The 16346-nt window shown below is 41.6% G+C and overlaps 2 protein-coding genes across 6 annotated transcripts in view; one reads left to right on the top strand and one right to left on the bottom strand.

Annotated features, from left to right (window-relative positions):
• The window catches only part of rpl34 (ribosomal protein L34), a 750063-nt gene that overhangs the window by 172434 nt on the left and 561283 nt on the right, over positions 1–16346 (top strand). The window lies entirely within an intron of this gene.
• Positions 1–16346, bottom strand: part of kcnip4a (potassium voltage-gated channel interacting protein 4a) — a 120271-nt gene that overhangs the window by 69435 nt on the left and 34490 nt on the right. The window contains exon 1 of one of the 5 annotated variants that reach the window (XM_018690349.2): positions 10953–11725. The exons of the other annotated variants lie outside the window; for them this stretch is intronic. Coding sequence (XP_018545865.1) covers positions 10953–11037 — 85 coding nt within the window. The 5' untranslated portion in view covers positions 11038–11725. Of the gene's footprint in view, positions 1–10952; positions 11726–16346 lie in introns of those variants that run through there. 5 annotated transcript variants of the gene reach the window in all.

Here is a 16346-nt window from a genome sequence, read left to right as displayed (position 1 = left end):
TAGTTTTTCTGGCTCATTCTCTGGCATCAAGTAACACATTTCACAAAGGACAAGAATAGAAATATAGGAGGCAAATATTGCTTTGTCTGCATCTCTATTTACTCCTTCAGCTTTTCCATCTCCGCTCCACTGACTGCACTCGATTTACTCCAGCAAAGCTCAGATTACACTTTTTCTTTCACCACAAACAGGAAGCTGTTTTTATTGTCTGTAAGAGATTAAAACTGTACACTACACGACAGGACTCCCCAAGATGAACAAGAAGACAGTCGAGCAAAAAGACCACGTCTAAAGCTACACAACTTTTGCTGCGTAGATTCCGTTGCTGCTATGATGACAAACCAGAGGTGTAAAACCTTTGAATTCAAAGATCAGTTACTAAAAATGGCCTTCCTAGATCGCATTACATTGTCTCGCCCGTGTGTGAATCAGCATGCCCAAACACAACCAGCTGCGATGGTTGCTTTGGCCTGAATGTCTGGCAAAACTACAACTGCAATGCCGTTATTGTCACAGGCTACGCCACAAATATCTAGCTGTTTGCACTGCCCTCAAGCTGTCTGACCCGACAGACCAGGGACTGACCTGATGTGACTTGGTTAAAAGCAGGCTGTCACCATTCTTGACAACAAGATTGTAGCTGTCAGAGAGATACAAAATATATCATGCACGCCAGCCTTTGTCCCCCTGTTGTCCAGCTGAAAACCTGTGGCTTCTGCATACAAATGAGTTTATTTTCAGGTGGTCATTTTCCCTTCAAAAAACATATGGTCATATAGGTCATAGTATTAGGCGGTGCCTAGTTACATCAATGCTAACCATCAATTGAACCTATATTCAATTCAACCAACCCATTACAGAGACGATAAATGTCCTCAATAACATAACTTCATTATTCGATAATGCCATGTAACTGTAAATCTTTTTAATGTTTAAACAGAATAACAGACTGGTGGAAAAGGCACAGATTTCCTCTGCGGGTATGGTTTAATCACAGAGGAGAAGGAAAACGACAGCGGGAGGAAAAATAGGGCGAAGAACCTGAAAGGAGGGACAGGAGCAAAAGGGTGATCCATCCTTATTAGGTACAAATCTAATGTATCAAGCAGCCAGTCAGGGGCAATAGAATGGTCAGCATGATCTGTGGAGCAGTGCACATGAGGAGATAGGCCTTATAACGGTGTTGTCCGGAGCCCTGTGATTGCTGAGGCAGAGGTACTGTAAATGGCAAACACAAATACCGTTTCCTCTGTTGCTTTGCATTTAAATTGAATTTGCGTTGCTTTCAGTGGTGCGTGGAAAATGCAGGAGACTGAAAAGAAATTCTAAATGACACCTTGCTTCTTCTGAGGATGCTCTGTTGCTTGGTGTGTCATACATCAACACCCCTTTTCTTTTTGCTGCATTCACACGTTGAGCTGCAACCATTTAATCTGTTTTTGAGGCATTTTGCAGTGACACGTCTGAAGGAAACAGCTCGGCAACCTGTCTTACCTGTTCCACAATGTGATAATCCGTAAGGAACTCTTAAAAGGGGCTGGCAAAGTTTAGCTAAACAGTAGCACAAACTGTAGTTTCACATCATCAAACATTTAAGATGCTCTGATTGCTCGGACACTGATTAGAACTAGCTGCAATTCATTACAAAAGACCAGCGGTCTATAAAGTCGTAAATCAGCACAGGATCTAACTAACTGATTATGGTGTTCCAACCCCAACTCCACCACACAGGTGTCTGAGGCTTATGTTTCTGTCCAGTCATGCACAGATTTGAGATCTTTACTGACAAAATTGTGATTCAATATGCAACATGTGCGGGTCTGTATTATTGTTTTAAGGTCCGATAAGTACACCAGATGTCTGACAAGAAATGAAAAAATGGCTGTTGTGAATATAATTTAATTATTTAAGCTGTGATCATTCCTACAGGCATGCAGGGGAGACAGCCTTGTCCAGAATTTTGATAATAAGAAGCATGCAAATGCTAGTTTTGAGGGGTGTGATCAAGAACAAAAGGCTGTAATGAATCACCGTTGTCAAGAAAATTGATTTCATGGGTTTGAGTGACGGGGGAAATCAGAGTCACTAAACTAATAAACAGGTACAGTCACACAAATGGCATTCAAAGTATGTAAGTATAGATATCAATAATTCAAACTCAGAGACACAATCATATAAATGTTGAAATACTACATTAAACCCAGCATACAACAAGGACTAGTGAAGCAAACAGAACCCACATAACAACACATTAGGCTCACTCCCATTCATTTATCAATTAATTTGTGTCTCCAAATGGAGGCATTTGAGCTCCCTCGTTACGCTATAAACAGTGATGTTACACAGGGGGAGAGCCCTCCTGTTTACACCTGCCTGGTGTTGACACAGAGTTAGCCAGGTAAGTAATGGGGCCATGGGTGGATCTGTCTGCAGAATGATGGAGAAGGAGCTCCATTTTCTGCATGGCCGTCCATGACTAGCTCTGCCACAGAGAGTGAGTGATTACTCGCGTTTACAACAGATGTGTGGGGAGTTGATGGGGGGGAAATGTATCTGGGCTCAATCTTGCCATGAAAACTGCCACTCTCCCGTGCCGACCATGACTCCCACCGTCCAGGCTGTAATGTGCTGCTAGGTTGTAGTGTCCTTGACTGAGAGCTTATATAGTCGAGATCATGGAGCGAGCGCTGAGGATGGGCAGCAACATTCTGGTCACACAACAGCACTTTATCCTCTGCACCTAGCAACACCCACAAACTAGAGCTGGGCCCATGCCTTTATACCAGAAAACCAGAAAACCATTATAAAGCGAGTTCATTTTCTCTGCTTGACCTCTGGAGCAGCTGATACCATGGAGGCTTTTCAAATCAAATTGGAATAATGCAAAAATTTGATTGCAGTGTGCGCAATTCATCCTAATGTGGAGAAATAAACAATACAACAAGAAAATGAATGCACACAATACAATACAAATATGCAATTTGACTGAAATTGACATTGCTAAACATGCAGTACTGATGCCAAACTGCAGTTTTTCTACACTGCAGTGCCTCAGATGCCAGTGGCACTGTGGAATACCTAACAGTGAGGGCTGCAAGGTGCATACACTCACTTCATGGGACTGTATATAGTGTGTGTGTGTGTGTGCGTGTCCTCTCTTTTTGAGTTCTTTCATGTCCAGCTGAGGACACGCGGGACTGACTACTACTCAATGACACACCAATGTGAGAAAAACCTTGTCCACAGTGAAATAAGCTAACAGGGTGTAATTAGGAAGTAAAACACTGTTTACTCTACCTGCCTTGATACAGAATGTTCACACACAGTTTTCCTGACACCGCGTACTTCATTAACTTGGCCACTGAAAACAAAAACTCTCCAGAAATGATAGGTTTTGTACGACATTATTAATACCTGTCCAAAACTATAAAAAATACACTCAGCAGCAAAAACATTTGGAGTGATAATTCAACCAAGTCATTAAACCTGGACCACAAGTTTGATCATGAGTCATGCAGAGAAAGCTCTGCGTAGTGACAATGTCAAAAACTGCAGTTTGCGGGAATGATAGGCTGTCATTTACATCCTGCCTCTTGTCCATCTTTTCATTGCCTCTGTGTATTCAACCGTTTGACATTTCACGCAAAGGGAGATTGATATCTTCAAAATTTCAATCTGCCACCAATCAAATAAGACATGGGGACCATTTGAGAACAGCCAAAATGAATTGTGAGAAAAGAAAAAGACAAAAACCCTGATTCCTGTGAGACTGCAGCAAGAAAAGTCTCTTAATAAAACATGATGCGCTCAATATGAGAGCTTCTACTTTCAGCACTTACTTGGACATTACCAACAATACTATCAACGTGATGTGGGCATGATTCTTGCATGATGAAATGGTTTATATCTAAGAGCGTATTAATGATACTACATCTCTCTTGTTTCCCTTGAGTCTCCACATTGACCCTCAAAGGTGTATTGATTCTCCCTTTGTTGGCAGGGAGCTGGAGCAGGGCTGCAGTCCCAGTAATTGCCAGCTAACTGTGCGTGGAGAGGACATTGTCTCTCGTATCGCGGGGTGTCTGGGGCAGAGGGTTCACTTTTTGTGAAAATGCAGCCAAGGCAACTGGAAGTAGACAGCATTTGAAACAAAGAGCCTCAACAGGACCTGAAAATGAAGTGAATGCAAGTGTGAAAGAGGAGCCGAAGGTGAGCAGGGGAGGAGAAATAGGGACACAAAGCTGGAAAGAGCAAGCAAAGGAAACAGATGTGATAGTGGAGGCAGGAAAACTTTTTAATTTAAGTTAACAATAGTAATGATCACTTGAGAGTCAGAGCGGAGAGAAAAAGCACTGGGGTAATAGAAACAATTCTCTGAAGTGATAACAACAATGAGCAAAGAAAACAAATCCACACTAAACAAATTAAGACATGTCTTAATAGACTACAGTCCTAAAGGGCACAGTCTTGTTTTGGCAGTTCTTGTTGTTCCATGTTGTTTAGCTTTGGTCCACTGAGGTTGCCTCTTTCCCCATATTAATGTATAACTTATAAAAACAGTGGACCAATGATTCTATAGTTCTTTTGTTTATTCTGGGGTGTTTTTTGCTGATAGCAACACACAGATTTGGACTTCCTGCTGGATTCAGTGAGCGCAGTGATACCTCAAACACAGCAGCTCAACCATGCCCACCCAACTAAAAATAACCCAACCATTCTTTCCACTTATAAGGACTCTGGTATACAAACATTAGTGCAAATGGGAAAGCTGATTACATGGGCTAGCAGGGGTGAATTTAAATGGACAGTGTCGGAGGATAACTGCAGGCCAATGTAGAATGCAAATTCTACATTGAGGAAAGTGAAGGGATTGATGGATGTTGTGATGGTGGATGTGGAGCCAATCAATACCAGCACAAAGCCACAACTTTTGCTCATGTGTCAGAGTACATGTGTTTTTTTCAGTAATTTATCATTGAATGTGGCCAGTTCTACAACGTAGTAAAGGTTCCAAAGTGCAGGGCTCTGTGCAGTGTTTTGGCATTTGATGAGGCAAACCCTGTATCTGCAACAACTGTACTTCCTGGATCATATTTTACATCTCACAAGGAACACAACATGCCCTACCATCAACATAGTCCCTTGTGTTGCTGTGCCAGTTTGAATCAAGACTAAAAGTCAAGATAACCCAGCCTTTTCTGCTCGGATTTGAGTGTGAGAGTCCCTTTAATAGGGTTCGTAGTGTCTCTGCTGCATCATCTTCTTTTGATAGAATCGAAAAACACACAATCATTTCAGTAAATGAGTTGGCTAAGGTGAAGATTTGAGAGTGTACGGTATACAAAAATTCTGACTAGGAGTCCCTTGACACACAAAGCTTTAATCACTCTTTTCAACTGAGAGGGTGACATTTCTATGACAAGCTCATCATTACCTAATTATTCCTTTTAAATCTAGTGATTAATAACAAGTTACCCAATTGAAGGAGTGATGAGGGACAGAGGGATTTCTCTGCAACCACAGCAAGAAAGGAGTTTGATTGACCAGCATTAACGTTACTGTTTCTTTAACCTTGTAATATTTCATTTGCAACCCCTTCCCAGTCCTGATCTAAATAATAGACAGGTCAAATAAATTTCCACTTGGATTTTACGAAGAGTTGTTGACTGAACTAGATGGTGACATTCATTTTCCACTACAGTGAACGCTCCCCCTCTCCTCTTTTACATAACAGTGGGCTAGATTATCTTGCAGCACTTTTAAACAGGTCTTGACAGGCCGTCACTCATTTTCAGACAGGCAAAGGAGGATCTGAGTGGACTAAGCTGAGGTTTAGCCACTGTAGGACATCAACAGTAAGTTTTGATAATGCTCACACTGTACTGCCCAAATGAGCCAAGGAATCTGTGCTGCTCTGGTGTTGGACGGTGACACAGCAGCAGAAACCAGAAACCAGAAGAAGGCTGGGACACCGTGAAACAAAGAGACAGTGAACTGGGCCAGCTAGGAAGCTGATATGGATAAAGACATCACAGTCAAACGTCTTCTGTTTGCTCTCGCCGAAGGCAGTGAACCTTAGGAAAGGGGTCATAGTGAAAGGTCATTGTGCAAGGTTAAAAGAAAGCCGTTACGAGATGACACTGATACTTGCTCCTCTTTTTCCATTATGCAAGAGGCTTGGCAGAGATGCTTTGATGTTCTGCATCACAACAACATCCTAATCTGTTGCTCCAAGTCAGGCTGTGTTAGACATCAATAACACAATGTGGATCCTCATTAGGAGTAAAGGTGTGCAGAATCCTTTTCTCAGAGTGTTCTCAAAGGACGTTTTGAGTACAAAGACTCCACACAGTTAAACAAACACCACCCTTAGGATGATGGTCATTTAAGTGTACCGGTATCCATGTTTTGTCTCTGCATCTGTAAGTCAACTGATATCGACTTTCATCCAATGCTTTTGTTTGCAGTCATTTTGTCAAAGAACCTTACTTACTAGGTGGACACTTAGGGAATAATGGGACCATATTCACAGTGTGGATGATTTTGGGAGTGCATTTTTTACATAGGGATTTAAATACATTGTAGGATCGTATGCAAACTGTGAGTAAGCAATAACGCCTGCACAGCATGAACACAAACACCAAACTTCAGACTGTACCACACACCTATGCTTGTCAGGTGAATCAAACAGATGTCATGTTAGTTCACTGGGTGTGAAAGGAAACATTATGCAACATGGGCAGCCATCTGCTATTGTTGCGCCTGTCCAAACACAAAGGGAGAAATGTTCAGCTACATATAAATTCACTACTTTATTGCAGGGCATAAAAAATAAGAGCCTTTTGACTTAGTAGATTTACAGTAAAAAGCTCTAAACCAGCTGCAGAACAAAAATTAAACTAAAATATTGGATGCTCCCTTGGTCATTTTCTTCCACGTTAATATTTTTATGAGCTCTGCAGAGGTTGCAAAGGTCCATCAATTTTATACAAAATGTGTGTACACTTGCAGCGACTCACTGCACATCACAACTACATTGTCTACTCCAAACCACAGCCGATCTCTCGCCATTCAGACCGGGGACGCCGTTGCAACCTGCCTGTGGCCGGTGGGTATCAAATATTCAGTGTTTGGTCAGGGATTATGGGCTTTGAACGTGCTGTCCTCATGGGACAGGTGGAACATGACCTGCTAATAGCCATCAGGAAACCAAAGAGAGGGAAACAAAGACGGGCCCTCGCGTCATTGGGCAGGCCCCCACACGTGCTCGTAAGTACATGCTGAAAAGTCACGGAGTGCATTTTTATGTCACTGTCTTATGAGCATGAACTGAATGTATACCTCAAGGAAACAAACACCACAGAACCAGCATTCTGTGGTGTTTGAATTGTCAAGAAACAAACAAAACAAAATCCCATTTAGCTGATTTAGCAATAAAAGTAAAACATGTCGAGGGGAGAAAAAAATGCTTGTTTGGCATTTACTTCAGCCTCACACACTTGATATATAATCATTTGAATTGGAGACACTGCAATCGGTCAGGATTGTTCCATTAAAAAGAACACAGCCAAGGAAAATATTAATCTCACTTGAACTCAAAATGACTGCATTGACAAGATGAGTCAAAATACTTGAAATCAATACAGCCTGGTTGAAATGCTCAGAGGCTCATCAAGGCTTTGATAGCGCAGAGAAAACTTACGAAGCACAACTTTTACCAGGCTTGTTACAAAAAGTTGCGAGGAGAGGTTGAGGGGGCATGTGCTGTGATGTCAAACGATATGCTTGGAATCAGTTACGAGCATGTGAGCCTGTCCTGATGAGAAAAAGAGGATGATGCATTACAGAAGCCGAGACGCTTGACAGCCAAACACTCAGGGAAGAAACCAACTGTGAAGATGCAGAGAAAGATTCCAAAAAGTATCCAGAGCGCATGGCAGATTTAGAGTGTACAGCAAGGCAATTCAGCTGAATAGAAGTGGAAAAGACATGTTGAAAACCGTCTCTCTACTATATAATGAATGTACATTGAAAACATGTCCTTTGAAATGAGAAACTGGAAATCACCCAGCTTTAGGACATCTAAATGATCCTGATGGATACTCTGGTGGGGTAGGAGCTCTCGCTGCTCGTCTGTCACAGAGGCAGTGTTGGAAATGTTGGAGGAGATGAAGATTTCCCCTGGTGTGAGCAACAAATAAGTTTCTGCTTTTCTGTAAATTCAATATCCGCTGACACTGCTGTTTGGATTTCTACCTATTCTAAAACCTGGGAGCTTTTGCATCAGTGATTTGTTTCCCATCCTCTTTCCTTTTCCCTGTACAGCTGAAAAATTCAAGGCCTACTGGGCAGCAGTGGTGGCATGAATACAAATGGTGGCCTACTGTTTCAGATGTGTATCTGAAACAGTTGTGCAAGCACAGTAAGACATCAAATTCACTCTCTTTGTTGTTATCACTACATATCATGGCTAGCATTACTGCTATGTATACAAAGTGAATAATGTCAAATTGGACCTTTAACATACACCTTGTTGACAGATCCATATTGAGAATGAGCCTGCGTGGCAAAAAATCACCCATGACATTACAGTTGAGATATACAACATCATCCGCCCAGACCTATCCTGTTACATCACGCACATTGCCCTCGACCTACAATATGTGTTTGTGCTGGTCTTGGCAACTAGGTGATCAATGAAAGCAATGACTGTGAGGCTGTTCTAGGACAATGAACATCTCAATTAAAATCCCATGGTCTGCTAACTGACTCCATCTATCATTCTCTTCCCCTGGTCACCTAAATGTGGCCGAGCCAGCTTCACTTTGGTCAAACTCAATTTATATTAATCTGCTGCACAGGCTGTGTAAGATAAGTTAATACGCTGTGTTTATAGAGAAATGGATCAGTTCAAGTGGAAATTGTCAAATGAATGACTGGTAATGGGTTTTATAATTCTATACATGTGTCTTTTTCTAGAAATTAAGTTGTAGTTGAACCACACTTTATGTGCCAAATACAGATATTATGCACCAACATCATACTTGCACTTTGACATGGTTAATAGTGGTCAGAGAAGCTAAACAATGCGGCTTTTCAGAGCTTTGTTTGTTTTCATAGTTTCAAGGATTTGTCCTGTGGTTCAGAAAATAGCAGTCAAACTAATATCAGTCAGTGTGGTCAATAATAAAGACAATGTGTCTCTAACTCAGCACATGTGCAGTAATTGAGCTTAGTCCAAAGGGAAATACATCCGGCCTTGTATTTAACATGATCAATAATTAATGGCGATTGATGCTAATGTTAAAAACCAGGACTTTGCACCCAAACAAATACTGTTGCCTTTAGCGCAATATGAGACAATGCTACATTTTTTATCAACCACAGCTCTGAGGGCAGTAAAGGAAATTACTCCTGAACATACACTAATCATGTTTTAACCACGTGGGAATTGCAATGTGACCAAAATGACCTGCTGGTAGCTATGGAAACCAACAGTATATTCCTTTGAGCAGATACTGTGGATGGACTTCTCCAGTCTTTGTATCTCCCACGAGAAAATATTCAGCTATATGATTGGAAGGCTGAAGTCGTTTCCACCTTTAATAGGGCATCCCATTGATGGAGCGACTTCTATAGCTGCCTCCCATCCTTCCCACTTGTTCTCCCTGTCTCTAAGGTCAAGGAGACTGTGGAAAGTAGGCCATGGCTGTATGGAGATATTCTCTCTGTGAACAGCTTAATTTGAAATCCCTTCCGTTAACTGATAAGTCTTTTTTTTTTTTTACAAAATATAAAAAGGGATTGAAAGAAGCTACAGCCAGTACAAATATTGTAAGTCTCACATGTTCAGGAGCATGTTGGAATTCATTAGCACGTTCATGTATCACCTCTCTGGGGTTTAGCGCCACTCATTCAGCGTGATAATCAACAACCTTCTCAAAAGCGAGGCTCAGTTAATGCAAGAACAAGACAGGAGCCACACAAGGCAAGGGTGTCAATGTATGCTACTGATGTAGTCACATCATCCGTACAGTCCACCAGTATGAAAAAGCCACGCTGTAAGAACCAAGAATATAGTCACACCACAGTTTGCATGACATATGTAAGTAATATTTAGCACCAGTTTGATGTACACCGGCAACATGTGCCAGTGATCGGCGCATGCTACTACTGGTAACCTTTATCCCTTATTGAACCCTTCATGGAGTAATCTGCTGGTAATACACTATAATCCCAAGATTTAATCTTATTAAACCCATTGATTCTGTCTTATTAGAAAAGCTCTTGGTGTGTGCAGAAAAAGGGGAAACCAAACTCTATTACGCTTTGCAGCATGATACAGTGATGAATAATGCTGTGTGCGTACACTGTATGCAACGACCTGCTTCTGGGGGGATTTCAGGAGGAATCACGTTCAGATTATTGCTTCAAATTATTTCTGAGTGGCATTTTTGGCTGTCTCACACTACAAGGAAAAGTTAGCTGATTAAACGGAGCTAAACAAGGAAATGTCACTATATACCTTCAATAAAATCTGCATGCTAATGCAGAAGAAGCTGTTCGATTAAATTTTTTCTCACTTTAATGATTTCACCTTTGCCTCCACACATAGTCCATCCCTGTGTCCTTTTACACATGCACATATACTCACACAAGTTATGATACAGAACGGGTAATAAATTCAAGCCACACTGGAAATCTTCACAATTCTCAAGCTAGGTCTGCAGGCATAAGTGTACACAAAACCTAAATACTGAGAGCCATTGATGGTATGCAAGTGTCTTAAGAGGAGCTCATGTGTCACATCAAATTTTATCAAAACATGGATGTGGAGAAGTTTGCTGCCAAGAGGACAACACAAGAATCTCTGCAGATTTATGAGAATCAACCGCAAATGGAAACACACAGGGGGGTGAGATCCGTATCTCAAAGTCCACCAGGAGCCTTACCGGTGTTAAGCGTGCCTGTGATGAGTCTGAACAGGTACTGCGCGAATTTGAAGATCTCCCGCTTGCACCTTTTCCTGCAGCTCATCTTTGCTCCTTGGGGAGGGGGGCTTGAAAAGGTCAGCGCAAAAAGAGGACTCTGATTTCAAGGGTAAAAAAGAAAAGAAAAAATAAAGCTAAAAAAAAAAAAAAAATCCAGTGACACCTTTTACTTTGACAAAGTCCCACAACAGGGCAAGTGTCCTCTTCTTCTTCTCTCCTCCACTCCTCTGGCTGTATCAGCGTGGCCCTTGTGTCTGCGTGTGGTGGGAGTGACGATCATGAGTGAGTGGAAAGCAGCGCGGGGGGCTCGTCTTGCGCGTGTGTGGCTGAGTGTGTATATGTATCCAGGCTCTTGTGTTGCGCGGTTCCAGGGTTAGGCTGTCTGATCAACACAGGGATGCTGTGTGCTCTTTTGTCAGGTCATTAATATTTGCTTACCGGCGGTTTACCTCCTGCTCTCTGGGGAAGGTGGGTGGGTGGGTGGATGGGGGGGCTTCTCTCAGTCTATTTTTCCTTCCTCCAACACTCACTCCTTCTCTTCAGACTTTTCCTGCAACTCCTAGGAGCAAACACCCTTCTATTCTTCCTCTGTCTTACTACAGACTACTCTGTTGGCGTCACAATACAGTGGTTATCCAATGAGTCTCTCCCTCTCTGTCTCTCTCAGACACACAAACAAACACACACTCCCACACTTGATCTCGTAGTGCGCCTGCTGCTCGCTCTACTCAGCACCATCTGTGGATGTTTTACCCTCACTGACGGTTGCCATGGAGGTGTGGCCTGATTGGCCCGAGAGGAGGAGGAGGAGAAGAAGAAGAAGAGAGATAGAAAGCACACATAGAGGAGGAGGAGGAGGAGGAGGATAGAAATAAAGGAGAATTAAGGGGAAAGTGTCCATGTCAATGAATCAGCAATGACAGCACATTATGGGCCTGGTGCATCATGTGTAATTGAACGTTAAAACAATGAGTGACAGTAATGGACTGTGTTAATGGTACACCATAGACTCTTGAGACACAGATAAGGGAATTAGTTAAGGGAATGACAAATACACAGTAAAAATAAAAAGTCAAGAGAGAGAAGGAGGGGAGAGAGAAAAATCAGCAGAGCCCAGGTGGGTGAGATTTCCTACAACAAAATGTCAAGGTCAGTATTAATAATGACTGACAGGCTACGCCCAATGTCTGTGATGACATTAGGACTAGTCAAGTGCATCATCATCTCCCCTAATTAGCCCACACTGTACCTCAATTGCACTCATCTATCAATGCCAAGCCTTCCCATCTGAAAAGCCTGTCATTAACTCAAACATTTTACTGTTGCCAGTCGGATTACCGAGGTGAGTTTGCTCAAGAAAACACTGATAGGGATTTTTTCCTCATAATTACACATCCATCAGGCTGACAGGTAAAGGTATAAAAAAAAAAAGATCGGGTTTAAATCTGCTCTGAAAGAGGGCTGAGCTTCCACAGGTCACTTGACAGAAAGGCAGGTCTATTTTGGTGAATCCTGCTCTGTGTAGAGTATCTGCAGACTCTGACCTTGGAGTTCTTGTCGACACGCACACACGCACACATACACACACAGGAATGAGCAGTAAGGGGGACTGTTCAACAAGCAGGAATAAAAAGTGGGCTTAGAGAAAACCAAAGATTTCAAGGACTTGAAGTATTGTATGAAACTTCTTACTGGGTCAGAGCAGCACAGAGAACTAGTACAGTGTCTCAATTAGGTGAATAATTTACAAGGTACCTGTGGGGCGTAGCAGTGCCTTTGTGACATGACTTGCTTTCATAGACTTTGGCAGGGGACATGACAGACAAATTTAAATGAACAAGCACGTTCAAACTAGTTTTTCAGTCTTCATTTTTCTAAAGAGGGGATGCTTTTTAATTGACCGTTCAATAAGTCTTGCCCCCCTTACTTACTGTTGTAAGTCTGGTCAGCTTGCTGTTCTGTGCAGTTTGCAATGAGAAACAGAATCAATTCTTGGTATTTTTTTTAGGGAGCTGCAAACCGAGCTTATCAGTCAAAGCCAAGGACCTCTAATTTTGCTGGCTGAAATGACGACTGTCACTAGCGTATTTTATCATAGCTAGCCAGCTAATTATTGTTAGTTAGATTAGAACTCTGTGTCTAACATATACTTGTTGATAAAATGCTGTTCAGCTTTGTGAAGTAATGCTACAATAGCCTTACTTACTAGATGCTGTGAAGCCTTTTAAGCCATAATCAGATGTTTAAGTCATTCCTCCTAGGACATGGTGGCTACAGTTGTTGCTAAAGACAGCTGTACAGACCAACAAACAATCAGGTTACACGTGCTATCCCCAAGTGTGCATTTGCGTCTGTGTGCAGACATGCTTGCATTTAGTCCATATTTTGCAACCACCACCGTCTCTCTGATCCCCTGAGAACACTTAAATTTTAACATCTGTGCCACTCCATCACCTGTCGCCTAGCTCCTGGTTTCCATTTCTATCCATGTTTCTGATAAACAAACACACCCCTGCAGTCTGTCATTTCCATATAGGCGCCTGGGAGCAGCTACACTGGAGTACTTTCAGGTCGCACAATGCAAACTCAACAAAGTGTCCACAAAAAAGTGAGTTTAGTGAGGTTCATCACCTCACTATTTCTGAGGTGAACAGATGGCATGCTGCTCACTTGAGCGATTGGCAAACGAACACTGACCAAAACAGCATAATTCAGGTACACCATGTGAATGGTAAACACTGCACTTTAAAAGTCAGATTTTTTTCATACAGGCCTACAAGTAACTCACAGATCACTCTCAAGGCCTCTCCCCACCCACCCCTGTTGAGTGTGAAGTGTGGAACAAATCACCACATTCCAAGTCCATATACAGTCAGGAAAAACTCTCCACATGAGTGATGTTTACCTTAATGAGTATGGTCAAGGTAAAAAGTGATATGGAAGCTGAGGTCAATACAAACATAAATGGTGAAAATTGTAGATGGCTTAAGACAAAACATGTGCGAGTGAGAACAGACAAGGGTCATATTTTTAACAGGTTTGTATAAAGGCACAGAAGTAGCTCTTTAAACATTTTACAGGGAGATTTTTTGTCATGGCTGTCCATGAATAAACATATATTTTACTATTAAACTTGAAATAATAAAATATAACTAAAAACAGCAGGTGAAGCACTGCTAATGTCTTATATTGATTAAGAATCAAAACATTAAATCAATACTGATTTACCTATGATTTTCCATGGAAAAAAGCTGCAAAATTCTAGTATCTTTTTCAGCTAAGAAAATGTGAAAAATCTCAAGCCAATCTAAATTTCATCAATTTTAAGTCTCAAGTGAAAGCAGCCCAGTTTTAAGTTATACTACTCAATCTGTAGCCTTTAGGATCCTACTCAAACACTATCTTCTTCAACTGAAAATAATCCAGTTCATTTCTACAGCAACTGAGCATCAAAGTATTGTGTAAGTAACCGTAGCCTTGACGCAGAATGATTTGGCTAGACACTCTGTTCTTAAGTACCCTTGAGTCTACCAGAAGAGTTTACTTGATGAAGTGTGGACTGATTTCACCTCTGTTCCTGCAGAGAGGGGGCTCAAATCAAAGTTGTGCACCATATAATATTAACAACGTCGACTTGGCCTTACAACCTCTTTGAAGTTGGGCTCAGTTGAAGGGAACAGATACAGAGTGAGCGGGCGCTTCTGGTGTTTTGCCTTTCAACACTTTACAAGCAAAATAAGAATAGCAAGCAAATTATCTGCCATGTTTTGCTTGAGCACAAAAGTTTCAAATCAGAATCCAAGGTGTAGGTGTATTTCCCCTAATTCTTACCCTTCAGCATTTCCCACATCACCTAGAATATGAAGTCCCAAAGAAACTTTTCTTTCTTTTCCAGACTTTGATGGAGCAGGCATTTCATGTAGCACCCTGGAGCAATGACAGGAGTAACATGAAATAGGCTCCACTCAGGGAGAGGTTGACAGATATATTGATCCATCTAGAAAACTCTGAGTGCAGGTGCCCAGGGGTGAGAGCCACCATTATCACCAAGAGCTTTTTCCCCCTATTGCGTTCATGCAGCTTTGTTGGCTGGAAAACTGCCAAGAGTAGCTTGTCATCAAACGTTGGGGCACAATTTACAACCATAGACTTCCTTTGCCAGATGTATGCATGCTAAACAGCAGTAAAAAAGTCTGCGATTAAACACACAAGCCGGAAGATAGAAGTCATAAATTTACAGAGATGCTGCCTCTACTGTGACACAAAGCACATCTGGAGAGACAAATGGAAAACCACCTTTGAATCTCTAAAGTGAAAGTGCATGATACATCTCCATCAGGGCAGGTCAGAAAGTGGGAGCTTTGGGGAAAGTGGCCACTAAATTGAACATCAAGAGCTGAGCCACAATCTATAAAGTACCCGTCTGCAGTGGAGTGTGCTTCACTCCACCTACTCACCTCGGACTGCTTGACAATATCCAGAAAAAGGTCCTGGAAGTTGTTGTAGTGGATCAGGACACTCTCTGTTGCCAGATAGCCATCCCATCCACAGTCTCACTCACACATGCCAGGTTGGTACAATATATACAAAAAAATACTAATCTAAATTATGCAACCTTTCAGCTTTTTGGGGATTTCTTGTCAGGGTTATGCACCTAAAGGACAGAACATGCTAATAGACTGTGCTTGTACTGAGTGAATGTAAAGTAGGTGTATTTTTATCCTCTCATCAATCCCTCACTACAATTTATTTGTACAGGCTGTGGATGACTCCTGAATTATTAAGTGTTTTATTTTAGGAGGATTGATTCTATTTTCTAATTAATATTAATAAAATTAATAAAACTAATGGAGATGATTAAACTGTTATTTCTACAAATAGACAAAACAAGAAGCCTCATTAACAGCAGAGCTACAGAGGTCTGCCTCGTCAAACCCTGCAGGTGCAGTTTCTGCGGGCTGTCATTAGACAAGCAGTGAGTACCTGAACATATCTCTGAAGAGGAGCGTGCACAGGGATAAGCAAGCAGCAATATCTGCAGTATTCAGTACCTACAGCCAGCTTAGCTGAGTTTTGGTAAACAAAGCAAACGCCAACATGCCATCAGCACAGTATGAGAACCTCTAAGGGAACAGAAGTCAAAGTAAATAAGCAATGGGTGCACACCAACGAATGGATGTCACACTCTATTTGTTTTTGTTTTTTTTATCTAGAACCATTTCTTTATAATCTCAAATTATGGCTGCAACTAATGATTCCTTATATTATATATTCATCTAACAATCATTTTCTTTATGAACTGATGAATCATTCAGTCTATAAAGTGTCAGGAAATTGTCCAATTGACTAATGATC

Source organism: Lates calcarifer, linkage group LG15 (genome assembly GCF_001640805.2).
Source record: "Lates calcarifer isolate ASB-BC8 linkage group LG15, TLL_Latcal_v3, whole genome shotgun sequence".
Lineage (NCBI taxonomy): Eukaryota > Metazoa > Chordata > Actinopteri > Centropomidae > Lates > Lates calcarifer.
Note: the sequence above shows the minus strand (reverse complement) of the source record. Positions and strands in the feature narration are given on the sequence as shown.